Here is an 18,900-nt window from a genome sequence, read left to right as displayed (position 1 = left end):
AATACTATCCTGCGGCTTGACCTTTTCTGTAAAAGGGAAGGCAAATGGAGTGAAATACCTTATGTCCAATCTCTCTTTTCACTGGAGGAGAATACACAACTATGCAAAGCTTACAATTTACATCCCACAGGAGGACCTCTCAGCTTACCCCCATATCCTAGCCTCCCTATAGCTCCCCTTCCTATTAATGATAAGCCTCCTTTAATCTCCCCCGCCCAGAAGGAAACAAGCAAAGAACTCTCCAAAGGACCATGAGAACCTCCCAGGCTATTGGTTATGACACCTTCAAGCTGTAGGGGGAGGAGAATTTGGCCCAACCCAGGTACATGTCCCCTTCTCCCTCTCTGATTTAAAGCAGATCAAGGCAGACCTGGGGAAGCTTTCAGATTATCCTGATAGGTATATAGATATCCTACATGGTCTAAGACAAACCTTCGATCTCCCTTGGAGAGACGTCATGCTATTGTTAGATCAAACCCTGGCCTTTAATGAAAAGAATGCAGCTCTAGCTGCAGCCTGAGAGTTTGGAAATACCGGTATTTTAGTCAAGCAAATGATAGAATGACAGCTGAAGAAAGGGACAAATTTCCTACTAGTCAGCAAGCTGTCGCCAGTATGGATCTCCACTGGAATCTAGACTCAGATCATGGGAAATAGAGTCGTAAACATCTGCTGACCTGTGTTCTAGAAGGACTAAGGAGAATTAGCAAAAAGCTCATGAATTATTCAACGATGTCCACCATAACTCAGAGAAAGGAAGAAAATCCTTCTGCCTTCCTTGAGTGGCTACAGGAGGCCTCAAGAAAATACATTCCCCTGTCATCCGACTCACTCGAGGGCCAATTGATGTTAAAAGACAAGTTTATTACCCAATCAGCCGCAGATATCAGGAGAAAGCTCCAAAAGCGAGCCCTGGGCCCTGAACAAAATCTAGAGACATTATTAAACCTGGCAATCTCGGTGTTCTATAATAGGGACCAAGAGGAATAGGCTGAAAAAGAAAAGCGAGATGAGAGAAAGGCCATAGCCTTAGTCACGGCCCTCAGACAAACCAACCTTGGTGGTTCAGGGAGGACAGAAAATGGAGCAGGCCAATCACCCAGTACAGCTTGTTATCAGTGTGGTTTACAAGGACGCTTTAAAAAAAGATTGTCCAATGAGAAACAAGCCGCCCCCTCGTCCATGTCCACTATGCCAAGGCAATCACTGGAAGGCACACTGCCCAAGAAGGCAAAGATTCTCTGGGCCAGAAGTCCCCAACCAGATGATCTAACAACAGAACTGAGGGTGCCCAGGGCAAGCACCAGCTCATGTCATCACCCTCACTGAGTCTCGGGTTTATTTAACCATTGAGGGTCAGGAAATTGACTTCCTCCTGGACACTGGCGCAGCCTTCTCAGTGTTAATCTCCTGTCCCAGACGACTGTCGTCAAGGTCCGTTACCATCCAAGGAATCCTGGGACAGCCTGTAACCAGGTATTTCTCCCACCTCCTCAGTTGTAATTGGGAGAGTTTGCTATAGAAGGCAAATATGCTTATCTAATCCTACCTGCCCATGTTGCAATATGGAAAGAAAGGGAGTTCCTAACCTCTGGGGAACCCCCATTAAATACCACAAGGAAATCATGATATTATTGCACACAGTGCAAAAACCCAAGGAGATAGCAGTCTTATACCACTGAAGTCCTCAAAAAGGGGAAGGAGAGGGGAGAACAGCAGCATAAGCAGCTGGCAGAGGCAGGGAAAGACCAGCAAAAAGGACAGAGAGAAAAAGACAGAAAGTCAGAGAGAGAGAGAGGAAGAGACAGAGACAAAGAGGGAGTCAGAGAGAGAGAGAGAGAGAGAGACAAAGGAGTCAGAGAAAGAGATAAAGAAAAAACACTATACCCTATTGCTTTAAAAGTCAGGGTAAATTTAAAACCTGTAATTGATAATTGAAGGTCTTCTCTTTACAATCCCAAATAGACTCTTTGGTAGCAGTGACTCTCCAAAACCGCCGAGGCCTAGACCTCCTCACTGCTGAGAAAGGAAGATTCTGCACCTTCTTAGGGGAAGAGTACTGTTTTTACACTAACCAATCGGGGATGGTATGAGATGCCGTCCAGCGTTTACAGGAAAAGGCTTCTGAAATCAGACACTACCTTTCAAACTCTTACACCAATCTCTGGAGTTGGGCGACATGGCTTCTCCCCTTTCTAGGTCCCGTGACAGCCATCTTTCTATTACTCGCCTTCATGCCCTGCATTTTAAACTCCTTTTTAAATCTATTTCCTCTAGGATCGAGGCCATCAAGCTACAGATGGTCCTACAAATGGAACCCCAAAGGAGCTCAACTAACAACTTCTACCGAGGACCCCTGGACTGACCCGCTAGCCCTTTCACTGGCCTAAAGAGTTCCCTCTGGAGGACACTACAACTGCAGGGCCCCTTCTTTGCTCCTCTCCAGCAGGAAGTAGCTAGAGCAGTCATCACCCAATTCCCAACAGCAGTTGGGGTGTCCTGTTTAGAGGAGTGATTGAAAGGTGAAGCCAGCTGGGCTTCTGGGTCAGGTGGGGACTTGGATAACTTTTCTGTCCAGCTAGAGGATTATAAATGCATCAATCAGCACTCTGTGTCTGGCTAAAGGATTATAAATTCACCAATCGGCAATCTGTAAAAATGCCCCAATCAGCACTCTGTCTCTAGCTAAAGGATTGTAAACACACCAATCAGCATTTTGTAAAATGGACCAATCAGCAGGACATGGGTGGGCCAAATAAGGAAATAAAAGCTGGCCACCCCAGCCAGCAGCAGCAACCCACTCAGGTTCCCTTCCATGCTGTGGAAGCTTTGTTCCTTCGCTCTTCACAATAAATCTTGATGCTGCTCACTCTTTGGGTCCGCACCACCTTTAAGAGTTGTAACACTCGCTGCGAAGGTCTGCGGCTTCATTCTTGAAGTCAGCAAGACCACGAACCCACCAGAAGGAAGAAACTTTGGACAAATCTGAAGGAACAAACTACGACATCTTTAAGAGCTGTAACACTCACCACAAAGGTCCATGGCTTCATTCCTGAAGTCAGCAAGACCAAGAACCCACTGGGAGGAACAAACAATTCCGGACACAAAACATTGAATTTGTACCACTATGTGTCACTTACTATGTCCTACACACCAGGACACACTGGAGAGTTAAAGAAAACAAATCACCATAACACAGTGAACTAAGTGTTCTAATGAAGATATGAATAAAATACAACGAGTAGTTTCATTACTAATTTAGTGTAATCTGACCTGGGCTTTGAAAGAAGATGTGAAATAAATGAAAATTTATTATATAGATGGGAGTAGGAAAGCTCTTAAGCAAACAGGATAGCATGAACAAAATTAGACAAAAAATGCATGGTATTCAGAGAACAAGGCAGCTAAAGTATACAGTTTAAGGACAGAGGGAAAATTCCAAGAGAAGTATTGATAATACTAAACCATTTCCTCACACCTCCTCCCTCCTGCTTTGGCTGAAGATATATCTTAAAAATTAAGAACATCAAATTATTTCAGCCATCTTCATAATCAAAGTTAATTTCGGGGGCCAGATCATGTAGGAAGTTGAATTACTTATTATCGACGTGACCCACTAATGACTGGTTATATAGACTTTTTCATTTCAAGATCCAGATTGACCCAGTCCTTCAACATGACCATGGTGTTAATAACAGGGACTGATAAGGTCTGAAGATAAAACATTTAAATTATTTTATTTCCCTAAGATTTGCGAACTGGAAGAAACCCTAGGTATCTTTTACTCAATTGACTTACAACTCTTTTTGGTTATCAGTCTCGTTTGAGAAGGTGAAACAAATTCCTGAATTCATTTTCAGGGGGTACGAGGGAATTGATTGGAGCCTGCAACCCAAGATCTGAACCTATGGTACTTTTGGGGGCCAAGATGATTACTTCTATTCATGAAGCTAGCTAGAGGAAACGGATATACTCCCCAAAAGGAAGCTGGCTGCCACAGAGAGATATGCAACAAAATGGCCAGATCTAAATTTTTCCACAGAAGCTACAATTCCAGGGCTGTGTGTCCGTGTGTATGTGTGTGTGTTAAATCTGAAATCTGTCAATCTTGAAATGTAGACTAAAAAAAAAAAAAATGTAGGCACCATATTAGTTAAATGAGACGTGTTTCTAAGCCACACGAGTCAGGCAGTGGCTACTTTTCTGCCTCTGCCATAGGTGAACAACTTACACAGTTACTTCTTGGATGAGAAAATTGAGCCCTACAGTTAAATGTCCTGTGCGAGATAACACAGTTAATCAGAGTTAGAGATGGATTAGAATCAGTTCTTCTGACTCTGCCTCTAATCATCCTCCATCTGAGGGAATCAGAGTAGGAAGAAGGTGGCTATTATTTATTAGATGACTACTCATTTGTATGCTACATTTTAACATATATCTCATTTACTTTTATGGAGACCTTTCAGACAAGAATTAGGATTCCCATTTTTCAAAAGAGGAAATTGAGCTGCAAAAGCTTAACTAAATTGCACAAGATTATGCAGCACTAAAGTATCAGAGCCAGGATTCAAAACTATGTGTGACTGGCACTAAAATCCATATTCTTTCCATCCTGTCTTCGATTTGTTTATATTAGTAGCCAAGTTTCAGCTGAAGAGCAGATACAAGATAAGGCCAAAAGTGAAGAACTTTATTGTGTAGGTAATGAAGACCTACTGATGGGTTTTGAGTGGAAGAATGACAAGATCAGAACTATGATTTTGGACAATAAATCTGAAAGTCGCTGAGTGGCAACACAAATGAAATACAGTCTAAAGGCAAGAACATCAGGTTGAAAGTCATTACAAAAATTATGTTGCAAGATTTAAAAAGAAGTGAAATCGAACTATTTTCTATGGGAATGAAAAATAGCAAATGCAAGAGTAATGGAGGAAGAGGAATTGGCAGATTATGAACTTAGGTAACAGGAAGAATAATAATGTTTTTTATAGAAGGAATGCTTAAACCACTGAGGTGATGAATAAATACAGACTCCAGAAGACATGAAGTCATGTAGGCAAGTTTTTTTTAAAACCAAAGGAAGAATTTAAATTATGATAAATGATGATAACAGGTAACCATAACTATAAACTTACAAGGAAAGTTTAATGATTTGATATAAAATTTTAAAAATCTAAACTAACAGAGGCAACCAAATATATGATGATTGGCTAAACACAGGAAAACAGTATAAGTAGAATGAGGAAAAATGCAACAGATGAAAGGAATCTCCACGAACTCTGTTTTACTGAACTTCTAATAATTGAAGATATGGGGAAAGGGGGAAGTAGTGGAGGAGATACCATTAAAATCGGAATATAAATTTAAGTTCTAAATAGTTTTATAAATAAAAGGAAAATCTGAAAACACTTTCTACACATCAAAGAGATAAAAAGAAAAACTGTCCTTGGTTCTTGAAGATTTGTTTGCATTGCAGTTCTCTTTTACTTATGATTACGAAGTTCCCCAGGAATGGGGCTGACGCTGGCCACTATCTTGTTATAACGTAATATTATTTTTACACTTGAAATCTAAAACGACTCGCAAAAACTGAAAAGGAGAAAACAGAATTCAGAAAAATACGTAAGTGAATGAATAAAAGTTACATACAGCAGAGTAAAACAGAACACAGTAATTATTTCTCCATTGTGCTCTCACTTTCTGTTTCCAACAACATGCTTTCTGCCTTAATGTGTTTCAAATTAAATATGAGTGCAATTTCAATACATTCAAATTACTACCACCAACAACACTAAAAACAGGATGGCCAAGAAAAAATTTAACCTATTAATATGCAAAAAAAAAAAAAAAAAAAAGGCAAGCTTGATAAAAGAATAATCTATCATGGACATACACTTTCTGTGTTGTTCAATTAAAGTGGTAGTAAAATAATTATACCAGATAATCACCAAAAGTAACTGATTCTATAGACATTTACTCAGCACCCAATCATTGTAGGATCATTTGAGTAATAATATGAAACAGGAGAAGCAGCATATGGCCTCAAGAAGCTGAAAGAAAAGTCAAGAGAGAGTCCCTGGAGGCTCAGGGCCTTAGAGGATCCCTGTGTTTTGGCAGGCACAGAAACTGGAATTCCTGAGAGCTCATTAGGCTTTCCACAGCTAATTATAAACAACATTGTAAGATATTGACTCTGAAATACAAATTTATTAATTTCCATTGAGAAATATACCTATAACAATAATTTGTAACACTCATTTGTTAGGACAGTCTCCTAATTTTAGAATTACAAGGAGAACAAATGAGGCCAGATATTCTTAAAATTTTCAGCAAGCTAAGTAAGCTGCTTAAGTTGCTTCTGTTGTATTGATCTAGATTCTGTTTCATAAAATATTTTGGCTATCCTGACTTAGACTATCTGTCCCCTCTTGCTTTTCAGAAGAATTTTCTAGATTCCATTAAACAACAATTAATTTCTGAAGATCAATGATGATTCTGCTGAGAATGTTACAGATTTACACATGCAGTCATTACTGCCTACGGACACAGTCTGGTTTCCTTGAAGGAGTTATAACGAAATCTTAATCTCCAAAATAAGATATAGGTCATATTTATTCTATATCAGCAAAATATTTAGAAGCTATCTCTACTGGCTTTTTTGCTGCAGATGGTTAATCTTATCTACATTATATACTAACTTTTAGACATTTTAACGTGAAGTGTCACTTGTTCTGATTTTATCTCCAAATTCCCAGGGTATTTTATTGTAATCTGTAATGTACTGAATGTACTATATTTCCAAGTAGGGAAAGAACAGTTATTGATTTGCGTCTCTTCAAATAAATTTAAAAATCTATTAGTTGCATCATGTAACTAATATTTATCATACACAATGATAATAAATATAACTTAGGGATGAACCAGAAATAATACATGTCTAGTTGAGTACTAGACATGTGCAAGGAGTGCCTTCAATAAGACTCTTTATTAGATCTATGTTCAACTTCATTCTTTCTTCAAGAATTATTTAAACATGATGTTGTACATAATAAACATATTTAATTTTTATTTGTCAATTTAAATAATTTTAATGTAAGAATCATTTAATTTACTCAGCTATAAACAGAAACTTTATGATGCTGAAAATAGTGAAAAAGACAAACATGGTACATTTGTTTTTTGATAGTTTATAATTTAGTTGCAGATACAGACAAGTCAACAGACAATAACAATAGTATGTTATTTGTTAATATGGCAAAAAATATATTTGTTTAGAACATAAACTTCCAGGAGCTCTTGACAATTTATTTCTTCCAAGTAAAGACCTAATTATACCATCACTAGCAATCATCATCATCACAATTATCATAACCATTTATTAGCCACAGTTTATTAAACCCATGCTATATTCTCAGTTCTATGCTAGGTGCTATGTACACATCATCTTTAATCTTTGCTGTCCTACAAGGTAGGTAATATTATCCCCACTTTTAAAAAAGGGAAGAAAAAAAACCCAGATGTAACAGACAGATGTCAGCTCATAACTGACTTTGAACTAACATGTAGGCCACAGTCTTTCCTACTAAACATGAACAATTTCTCAGTATACCAACATCAGACAAGATGTGTGACCATGTCAACTTCATAATCATGTCTGAGTGCAGACAAAAGCAGAATGTCATGCAAACACAAAAGCTTCCACAAAAGTAGCCCCATAGGAAAAGTTCACATGGTATGAAGCTGAGACCTCATGCCAACAGCCTGCACCAACTAGCCACCTCTGTGAATGAGGTATTATGGCCACCTATGCGAATGAAATATTATGGCCATCTGTGCGAATGAGATAATCATAGAGGCAAATATTTCAGCCTCAATCAAGCCTTCAGCAATTATAGCCCCAGCCAGCATCTTGACTGTGACCTCATAAGATCCCAAACCAGATCCACCCAGTTAATCTGCTCCTGAATTCCTGGCCCACAGAAACTGATGAGATAGTATATGTTTAAGCCACTTGTAATGCAGCAATAGATAATACGTAACATTAATACAATTGTGTGTCAGTGAGTGTGTATTTTTCAATTTCAAAGGGGCATAAACTTTGAGCTCTTTGAACTTATTTATAGCAGCCACTGAAATCCAACATCTTAGCTCAATTAGGATCAGCACTTATTGACTTACTCTTTTTTTCCTAAATATGGGTCACACTATCCTTAATTCTTTCATCATAGGTACTAAAATCCAGCATTAGGGCTTACTTGGAATCAGTTTCCTAAGTTAGAGTCACATTTTCCTTTTGTTTTTTTTTTGAGCACATTTAGTTTGTTTTTAGTTGAAAAGTGGAATGGCAGATAATTTATTGTAGTAAATCTATTTTGTTTTCCTAAGGATTTGTGGTGGTGGTGGTTCTATTAATAGTGGGAAGTCAACTTGCTTTGACTCAAACTGTGAAAACTATCCCCCTTCAGAGTGCAGCCGCTGATGTCTCTGCTAAGTTGCTTTTTATTTACCCACTGTCTGGTGGTATACCTGAGCCTGCAGAGTTTAGCAGTCAGATAAAGATTTGGGTAGATTTTCTAGTCAGATTTTGAGGCTCACTCTTTCTGTGGTTCCTCTGTTTACAATTTGAAGACTTCCTAGTCTAAATTTCCAGTTGCTCTGCCAAACTTGAATTTTGCCCTTTCATACAAGAATTCAATAAGGTTTCTGATATTTATCACCCAAGTTGTGTGTACTTTAGGGAATACACTCTGTTAAACGTGCAGCAAACTTGCAGACCTCTAGCCATGGGAAGCTCTGCCTCTCAAAAGTTTTTTGCCAGTGTTTCTGCTAGGATCTCCAGGTCTCCCAGACATGTGTAGATAAGAGACCATTCAGGGATTCAGGTAGAGTTCATACTCAGATCTTAGATCTCAGACCTTTTGTATCTCTCCTGTTTCCAGAATGTACCTCTTAAATCCGCACCTGTTCTGATTTCCGAATTTTGGCATCACCACCTTGACCTGGTAAGGATGTGGTATTCCACTGTTAGATCTACAGGGGCTAGGAGCATCCCTAGCAAGAAAGCCATAAACTCTGACTTCCTACCCAATCAGTAGCAGTCTTTCAATAGTAACCTCTTCTTATATTTCTGCCTTTGGTCATTTCCCAGAATCTTACAGTTGTTTTTAATAATCTGGCCAGTTTTCCTCATTGTTATTTGCAGGAGAATCTGACTTCTTCAAGCTACTGTTCCTTGAAATATCCCTGGACTATTTTAATAGCCTCTTATATTGTATTCCTGTTTCTTCCCTTACCTTTCTTCACCTTTCTTACCTTCTCTTCTCCACACAGAAACCAGACTTTGAAACAGAAATCACCCTGTATCACATCAACACACAAAATTCTCAGAGCTTTGCATTTCACTCAGAATAAAAGCCAAGTCCTGAGTGTAGCCTACAAGTTTTATGTGAGGATGTCCTGGGCCACCTCCAAATGCCATCTCTCACCAGTCTCACCAAGACTGCTCTGCTGTGTTTAAAATGCACCAAGCGTGCTCCAGCCTGGGCATCTGCTGTTCTATATACCCCTTTCTATATATTAGCTGAATTACCTTTCACAGTATCCCATCAGGTAGGTACTAAAGTTACACCCTTTCTCCAGAAGAGGAACTAACGCAAAACGACTTGAAGCAAATTGCCCAAGTTAGCACAGCTAATAAGTGTTGGGGTCAGGACTTGAACCCAGGTAGTCTGTCTGCAAAGCCATAATTTATGCCCTGAAAAGACAGTTATTTCTAACATATTTCCTTTTTATTTTGGAGAATTAAATTTTTTATTTTAGTTCTTTTTTATATGAACAACAAAGAAGAAACTCTTAGGACTCTAACTAGACAAGATCACCTGGCACATGAAACGTACTGAAATGCATACACTGAGGACTTTTACAAACAAATTTCTTCCATAAAACACCAAATGATTGTGTCGAACACCTGTTAGTGTGCTTTTCCAAACTGTGCATGCAGCTCTGGGAATTATGTTTACTTGTAACTCCTCATACAATATTAGCAGAAGATCATACGCCTTGTGAGTCCCTAGTGGAAATCTGTTTCAGTCATCCAGTATCTAAGGTATGCCAAGTATTTTACCAAGTGCTGGGAATACATCAATTGACAAGTCAGACATAGACTCTGTTCTTTTGGAGTTTAAGTAAAATTGTCATGTTATCATAAGTGCCATACATTTATTATGAGATCAAACTGAAGAAGTGCCTAAATTTTCAATAACAATGACATTAGAAAAAAAAAAAAAAAAACAGTATTTACCAAGTGCTAGTATAAGAGGTCCCTCTAGTGATGCTTTGCATTCAGAGAATGCTTAGTGAATAAAGTTCACTAGTGACGGTAAGTTTAGGAAGCCGAGAAGGAAAGTAAAAATCCCAGGAGCCTGTTGGTGTCCATCATTCTGCTTCCAAAATATGCTTGCCTTAGAAAAATCTACATTTCTCGAGAGTAGGAAAACCTCGAGCCTACAAACATTCATAACATACATTAGGTACTTTAAAATAGTTTTTAAATGAAATAGTGAATATTCGAATATCATCCTAGTCCAAGATACAATCATCTGTTGTACTACTGAGATAGTCTCCTAACTGGACTCTCAGCTTAAGTTTTTGCCCCACCAGTCTATTATTCAAATAATTCACAGTTATCTTTTCAAATGTGAATTAGGTCACTATGTTCCCTAAGTAACCCCAAAGGTTTCCTATCACACTTAAAATCCAAAATCCTTCCAAGGCCTAGAAAGGCCTGCGCCATCTGGCCTCTGCTTGCCTCCCGTCCTGCACCCGCAGACCCTCACCTGGGTAGAGCCAAGCGTAGCCTGTGGTTTCCGCCGCCCACAGCCCCTTCCTGTAGCTCTGCAGGCTGAAGCCTTCTCATGTTCCTGACCTCCTAACTTGGGGCAGCCTCCTTACACAATCCCTACCACATTACACTGTTTTTATTTGCTACTTCATTACCACCATTTGAAATTATCTTTATTAACTGTTGAGTAATCTTCCACCACATGCTGGAAGATTCCACCTAGAATTTGTAAAACCTGTGAGAGCACCGCTCCCCTACTTTCCCTCGCGTCAATTATTATGGAATTACTAGATGAACTCCCCCGCCCTGTTTCCTGCTTTCTTTATATTGTGGAAATATACAAGCACCCAAAGAAAGAGTGATCCTGATGATTCCAAAGAACACCCCCGCCCCACCCCTCAACGAATCCGACCCCTCCTAGAGGGCCGCCCCGCCCCCGGCCGCGATCGCGCCTGGTTCTACGGGCTTCCACCAGGGGGCTCGCTTCGCCGGCTAGGACCTTCTCCTCCGCCTCCCTTCCCGCCCCGCCCCGCCTACTCCCCCACCCACCTGCTTCCCCCTCTGCTTCCACTAGGCGGCGCGTCTCTGAGGGCCGGGCCTCCGCCTCCGACGCTGACTTCCTCAGTGCAGCCAGCACCGTCTCCGGGGTCAAGTCGACCAGCTCCTCCCACACGGATTCTGTGTAGAAATCCACGGTATGTGCATTGGAAATGGACAAGGCATCCCTCAGGAACTGCAGAAGTCCCTGCAACTTGGCACGCAGCGTGGGCAGGTCCGGGGTCACCGGGAGAGGGCAAGAAGCCGCCATGACGCTCACCCTCCCAGGCTGTAGGTGGCGCAAACATGGCCGTGAGTCGCCAACTCGGCCCAAATTAGTACAGGCAGGCTCAGTAGAGCTCCGAGCCAGATTCCTTCTGAGCGATTGATTGCTTCGGCTTGGTGACGTATTTTGTGGGCGTCCGTTGTGGTGGTCTGGTGACGCATTTGGTGGGCTGCAATGGCGCCGGTGAGGCTGGCATCGAAGTGGCGGCCTGATGGTTTTGAGGCGCGTGCTGAAGGGGTTTCCGCGGTCGAGTCCAGGAATAAGAATGTGAAACAGAAGACATGGCGGCCTAACCATCCGCAAGCCTTCGTGGGGAGCGTTCGCGAGGGTATGTAAGAAGGCAACCGTTTACCGGTCCTCGAGCTTGCTAAGTCTTAAAATACAAGACCCGCTGAAGCTTGGAAGAAGGATTTAGGAACCAGACCCGGTCCTACTTGGAGCAGGGGAAATCATTCCTGAGCCTGTTGAAGCTGTGAGCTTCGCAGAGCTCTAGATAGGAAGACGGAGCAGTGTTGCTAACTTTAATTATTTAAACGTGTTTCCTGACGTAACCCTGTATTTCATCAGAACTTTTTTCCTGAGAAACTGAGGAGAGTCTATGGCCCTGTGAACTTTTGCGCATGTAGTAAGGTAAAGGGTAGAGAGGAGGTCGGGCAGAAACATACTGCTCCGAATCCATACCCGAGGCCCTCCAACCTTCGCTTTAATTTGTGTTTGTCCTTTTGTATTACTGTCTGTAAGGTCCCTCAGATCCCACTTGGAATATATAAATGTTAAAGTCAGTCTTCTGATAATTGCTAGCTTTTCAGACAACCATACACTGTCTTTTTCTTTCGTGTTGAAATATTTTCGAAAACGTATATAATAGTTTGTCCAAGATAAGACACTAGATGGGGCATTTTCTTTTCTATTTTTTAAGTATTTATTGAAGGCCCAGATTAAGTGTTTTAGATGAAGTAAGAAATTTGTTTTGATTTGTGAATACAGCTATAAACTCAATTTGTGCAACCGTCGGAACTGGTCAGTTTTTCTTTGAGATTCTTACTTGGATTTGTGCACGACTGTTGGCCTGGTCTTTTTGCAAAGGGCCAACTTGCTGTGCAATCCATCAGCTTAAATTTGTTGCTTGAAATAATGTTTTAAAGCAAAACATAATGCTAGAATCTGAATGTGATGACGTAAAAAAGAAAGATTTTCTTTTGTAATTAACAGCTTCATTCTTTGCTCAACAACTTCTTTTCTCTGAAAGTAATTTTCGATGATATTCCTCAATGTAGGACAAGGCTTTGCCTTTCGAAGAAAACTGAGAATACAGCAAAGTTACAAGAAATTGCTGCGGAAGGAAAAGAAGGTTAAAACGTCACTGGAATCTCAATTCACAGATCGATACCCAGATAATCTGAAACATCTCTATTTAGCTGAAGAGGAAAGACTTAGGAAGCAACCAAGAAAAGTTGACCATCTTTTGTCAGAACAAGTTCACCAGCCTTTGCTTGAAGAACAGTGTAGCATTGACCAGGCTTTGTTTGAAGATCAGTGTAGCTTTGACCTGCCTCAGCCAGAGGAACAATGTAGTAAAACAGTAAAGTATGTATTTTCTTCGTTTGAAATCCTTTAAGTGGTGTTTTATTATTTAAAAGTGCTATCGGATAATTTATATAGGAATTGGATTTTTTTCTTATTTAACACATTTTAGAAGTCACAGTTTAATTAGGGAAACATTTTCATGGAGACTCGATTTTTAGCTTCGATAACTGAATTAGGCTGGTTTAGCTTTATTGACATTGTAATGGGAATTAAGAGGTTTGGAATTTGGGTTTCTTCCTCTTAGGTACAGGTGGTAACTTGTACTTGATAATATTTTTGAAAAATAACTTCTGAAAGGTGTTATAATTTTAGTCATTAACAGTATGGGTTCTAGAGCCGGACTTAACATGTTAGTGCCCCAGTGACGTCTTCTCTAAAATGGGGAAAATAACACTGTGTCCTCTTTAAATTGGGAAAAATAATACTGCAATGAATATATACTTCAGAGCTGCCATGTTGCACAGCTCCAGAATGGCTTACTCACTTAAACTCAGGTGTCCGTAAGGTGTTTCATGGCATTGTTGTGAAGACTCCGTGAGTTAATGTGTATGTGAGGATCTTAAAGGGTATATGTGATACGTGGTTAGTGCTCTTGAGTGTTAGCTACTACTATTAATCTGGATATTCTGCAGAGGACCAGAAACGGGTTGCAGTTACACATGCACAAACAGCTCCATGACACTTTGGTTTTATAAGAGTTAATTTATGAAAAAACTATCACTGCACATACTTCAAGTTAAAAAACAATGCTAAAATCTAAAATTGCAAGAAGCTGGGTGTTAACTTGGGAGTATGATTTTTTACTTCATTAAAACTGTATCTTTTAAAGTTGTGAGCTATTTCCGCTAAATATAACAGGAAATGGGACCACGGAGGGGAAAATGTAATTGGGGATGAAGGCAGAGACACAAGAAGTTTACTTCTTTTGGTAGGCTTAATCATTATATTGTTAAATAATCAGTATAAAGCTCAGGGAAAAGATTAGCACTAGAAATGTAGATTTGACTTATTTTCTGATAATTTAAGGAAGTTTAAATCCTTAGAAAGGAAGGTAAAAAATCATGCTTTTAAAAATTATGGTTTATTTTGAGGTGGAAACAGGGAAAATGTCATTGAAGAAGTTAAGCTTTTTGGAACTGGAGAAAGAGAGAAATACAGTGACAGCTAAGTCCACAGAGAAAAGTTATGATATGTAGTTGTCAAATATTGTGGTCCCCTGTAACCTGTTTGGAAAATGTTCCAAGACCCCCAGTGAATGCCCTGAAACTGCAAATGGAACCAAACCCAGTTTCTGTCAATTGGAATATATTTCTGTTAATGTCCTTTACTTGGGAATTTAATGCGTTTTCCATCTTAAATCATGCACTGTGGCTATAACTTTTGCAGTTTGAAGTGTGACAGAAAAACTAGCATGAATTTCTTTTTCCTTCACAATTTGATGTATAGAAGTTTTTTGTTTTGTTTTTAAATCAGGTCTTAGCAACTTCAGCATATGATTTTTTTCTTTCCTTATTAAGTCAAGAACTTTTTCACTTTAAGCAAACACTCAGAATGGTTTACAGTTTAAAACATATGAATTGTTTTATTTCTGGAATTTTTCAATTTAATGTTTTTGGACCTCTGTTGACTGCGGGTAACTGAATCCGTGGCATGGGGAAACCATGGATAAGGGTTGTGCTACTGTACTATAAAGTTTAAGGTGAATAGGTCTGAGAACAGGTCTCTGGATTTGTGAACTAGGCAGTCACTTGTGACTTTGGAGAGACTTTCAGTAGATAGCCCTGATTAACCTTTCAGCCATACATACATGTCGCATCTGAAGTCATGGTCATATATCTGACAGCCTAAGCACAAATAGAGTATGGAGACTAAGAAGAGAAACACGTTGGGGGAAAAAACTCTGCAGTGAGGAGGACAAAAGAGGCTCTAGCTTGACAGAGTAAGAAGGAACAATTAGAAAGGATCAGGAGAAAACAATGTGCCTTACACTAAGGGAGTGGAATTTAGGAGTAAAGTTAGTAGCCCATTAAAAAAGACTGAAGAGTTTCCATTGATCATCATATTTGGCTAGAAGGTCATCACTGTCTTGGCGTGGGCAGTTTGATTAGAGTGATGAGAAGCAGAAATCAGATATCAAAAAATCAAGGAGTGAATGAGAAGTGACAATCATAGTCTAATCAGTATTCTTTCTAGAAACTTGACTACGAAAGGTCAGGAAACAAAATTGGTAGTTAGAAGGGAACATAAAGTGTGATAATGTGTAATTTATTTGTTTAAGGAGGTAGCTATTAAAGTATTATATTGTAGTTACAGAGTATAGTGAAAAGTTGAATGAGAGAGGAAAAGAAAGTTATTACTGAATCAAGGATACTGAGAAAATGGATGGAATTCCAAGTAGCTGGATTAGCCTTGGCAAAAGGGACACCTTCAGAGAGGTGAGAAGTACTTAAAGATAGAACAGTTCAAAATGATGTCTAGGTCCAAGATACGGTGATTCATGACAAAGTAGATAGAATAGAGAGGAGGAGGTCAGAAAACTTCGAGATTAAAGTTCATATATACACATAATTTTCTTAACATCCTTAGAAAACAAGTTTAATTCTTTTTTCAGTCTGGCATTTCTGTCATTCATATACTGATTTGTTTTAAAAGCTTTTTTTTTTTTTTTTTTTTTTTTTAAGATTTTAGGATCTTTCATAGCTTTCTGTAGTTTTTACTAGTTGAAATATTTCTCTAAGAATCCCCATTTGTGCCTTTTAATGTATAAGCTACAGCTGTGGTTTTAAAACCTTTTCAGACATTTTACTAATAAAGTCTACTATATATAATAATGTTTTTTCATCCCCCAATTAAAAGCTACTTTACAATTCCAAAGAAAAATAAAAAGAAAACATCGAATCAGAAAGCACAAGAAGAGTATGAACAGGTACAAGCTAAACGTGCTGCTAAGAAACAAGTAAGTTTCTACTTTAAAAATATTTAGTATAGTTCTTATTTATTCTAAGTATGCATGCTACACCTGTTTTCTTCTTGGTACTGGGCACACAGTATTGTCTCTGTAAATATCTGTTGAATGAATGAGTGGTTTGAGCAAAGGTGGAGGATTGCCTCTTATTCCAGTTCCTTGCTTGTATTGTCTCAAGCAATGCTAGTAGGTCAAAAATAGGATTTTGAACACATTGTTTATAGGTTAATATTGTGAACATCTTGGACAAAGTTTCTCTGAGTATGGTCCAGTAACTTGCGCCTATTAACAAGCACCTCAAAAGATGTTTTTTATGTATAATAAAACTTGAAAACCACTGACATAAGAAAAATACAGATGATTTTCATAACATTACATTGAAGCAAGTGAAAGCAAAAGGGGAGGTGTTAGAATAAAATACTTCTTTACTATAAAGAGTTGTTCTTGCCTATAAAAACAAAGAACTATTTTAGCTTAGCAAAAGTTCACACTCTGTTATCATTTAGAAAACCAGAATTGTAGACCAGAATTAGACTTTTTTCAAATGAATATAAAATTACCCACAGCCTCAACAAGATTGTCATTTTGTTGCAACTGTGGTAGTTCTTGTTTTTGCATTGAAGTTTTATTAATCTGTAGCTTTTAAAAGGATAATGTGTCGGTCAAAAATACCTCAAAGATGATACGTAATTTTGCTTGTTTTTGCTTTAGAATATCTGTAATTAAGAGTTCTTAAAATCTAAAATGTTTTCATTGTTCTTAAGCTGGTGGCAGATTAGGAGAAAGCAGGAGAATTTCTCCATGGGAATACTGGACCAGTATTAACTAGCACAGCTTTATGCTTTTTTCTAACCATCTGCCACCTTTGGAAATAGTATATCAGATGAAGTGCAGTAATGATCATTATGCTGTAAAACATTTAGTGTCCTTTTAAAATTTTCTTTATATAAAACTGGGACTTTGTGACCATGAAAATTCTCTGTTATACCATGTGTTGTTATAATGTGAAGGCAAAGAGGGTACTTTGCTTCAATTAGGAGAAACAGTGCCCATCTTGCAAAATAGACAAACCTTAGAGTGTTTGCTTAGTAGTAGCTATTTCAAAACAATTTCTGAACTGTATCTGCTATTTGTTGCTAATGAAAGTTACATATGTTAATAATTTTAGGAATTCGAGAGGAGAAAACAGGAGAGAGAAGAAGCCCAAAGGCAGTACAAAAAAAAGAAAATGGAAGTATTTAAAATATTGAACAAAAAGACTAAAAAGGGCCAACCAAACTTGAATGTACAAATGGAGTACCTTCTTCAAAAAATACAGGAAAAAAGTTAAACATTTTGTTCTTACAGGTTAAAATAGCTACTGCCTGTTAGGCTCTTCTATGACAAGTGCCTCTCTGCAGTGAACTAAATTTGTCAACATAAACTGGATTGCTAAATGCTAAATATAAGATGTTCACATATTTTTATTATGGTAAAAAATTTTCTAAATATGTTCTACGTATGTTTCTTCTTTATTTGCGTCTGAAGGAAGGTTGGCCTGAAGAACTGAGAGAACCTCCTATTTGCAAGACAGGTCCAAGCATGTAATACTTTTGTACCATGTGAGACTTATATGAAATAAAATTTTTAAAAAATAAGGAATCAGAGCTATCAATGAAGTATTTCAATGAAATGTTTCAATTTAATAAACAGTTACGTGGTTTTAAAGTTTATTTTAATGATGAGGCAAAGACTCCCCTTGGACGTTTTATTTATTTTAAATTAAGTACATGTTATAGGATGATGGGTGCTGAAATAAACTGCCCTCACCATATAACAAAGCGACCTTGATAAAGCAGTGAACTCAGAGTCTGATATTTATAAGCATTCCCTTAAATGGAAGTACATGGCTTGTTAGTGTAAGGTATTTTAAATAATGATGGAAACCCCACAGTGTCACAGCAAGAATTAAGCTTTCCATTTCCTAAGGACCCTATACTTTAAGTTGAACATTATCTGTGTCTCCCTTGTTGGTACCCTTGTGAGCTAAGGTAAACCACTGGGATAACTGCTGCTCGTGCTTTGTGAATTGCAGCAGAATGAGAAAGCCTTGACTATGTATATAGTCATTGTAAGCAAAAAGGATTGACCAATAATACTTGCCAAATATTGAATAATAAAATTTTATGAATGATAGCAAATACAGTCTGAAATTGCATTAAGATTTTAGGGAGCTCTTGCAGTCTACTAATTTATTCTGCATTTAAAGATTGGTAGAAAGTGCTTAGATAACACAGCTTACTCTTCGTTGCATAGAAAAGCAATGCTTTAGAAATTTGCATTGCACTACATTACATTTAAAATAAACAGCCCAGAAAGCCTAAATTTGGCTACATTGGTGAAATTTGCATTGCACTATATTACATTTGAAATAAACAGCCCAGAAAGCCTAAATTGGCTACATTGGTGAAGACAGTACATCATGATGCAGGATAAATTATTTCAGTAAATTGCTTTATAATTTTTGTGCATTTTCACTTCTAGACACTTAATCATGACAAAACATGGAGATCTAGTCCTTTTGAGAGACAAGTAAAAGTCAAGTTATGTTCATTTTAACAACTTTGTTAAACAGCTTCATGCAAGGCTTATGTTAAGGAGTTACTCTTAAAAAAAAAAATCCAAAGTTCTTATAGAGGAATAAAT

At 38.3% G+C, this 18,900-nt stretch overlaps 2 protein-coding genes across 5 annotated transcripts in view; one reads left to right on the top strand and one right to left on the bottom strand.

The window, feature by feature from the left end:
• Window positions 1-11,648, bottom strand: part of METTL25 (methyltransferase like 25) — a 123,602-nt gene extending 111,954 nt beyond the window's left edge. For all 4 annotated transcript variants that reach the window (XM_073020978.1, XM_073020979.1, XM_073020980.1 and 1 more), the window contains exon 1: window positions 11,390-11,648. In XM_073020978.1, coding sequence (XP_072877079.1) covers window positions 11,390-11,648 — 259 coding nt within the window. The remainder of the gene's footprint in view (window positions 1-11,389) is intronic.
• A 31-nt stretch (window positions 11,649-11,679) lies between these two features.
• CCDC59 (coiled-coil domain containing 59) lies at window positions 11,680-17,856 on the top strand. Its single transcript, XM_037996767.2, has 4 exons — window positions 11,680-11,991; window positions 12,941-13,250; window positions 16,107-16,206; window positions 17,384-17,856. Exons 1-4 carry the CDS (start codon window positions 11,838-11,840, stop codon window positions 17,543-17,545), a joined length of 726 nt encoding a protein of 241 aa, XP_037852695.2. The 5' UTR covers window positions 11,680-11,837; the 3' UTR covers window positions 17,546-17,856.
• The last annotated feature ends 1,044 nt before the right edge of the window (window positions 17,857-18,900 follow it).

The sequence above is a fragment of the Chlorocebus sabaeus genome, chromosome 11 (assembly GCF_047675955.1).
Source record: "Chlorocebus sabaeus isolate Y175 chromosome 11, mChlSab1.0.hap1, whole genome shotgun sequence".
In the NCBI taxonomy this organism is placed as follows: Eukaryota; Metazoa; Chordata; class Mammalia; order Primates; family Cercopithecidae; genus Chlorocebus; species Chlorocebus sabaeus.
The sequence above is the reverse complement of the archived record's forward strand: the minus strand, read 5'-3'. Positions and strand labels throughout refer to the sequence as shown.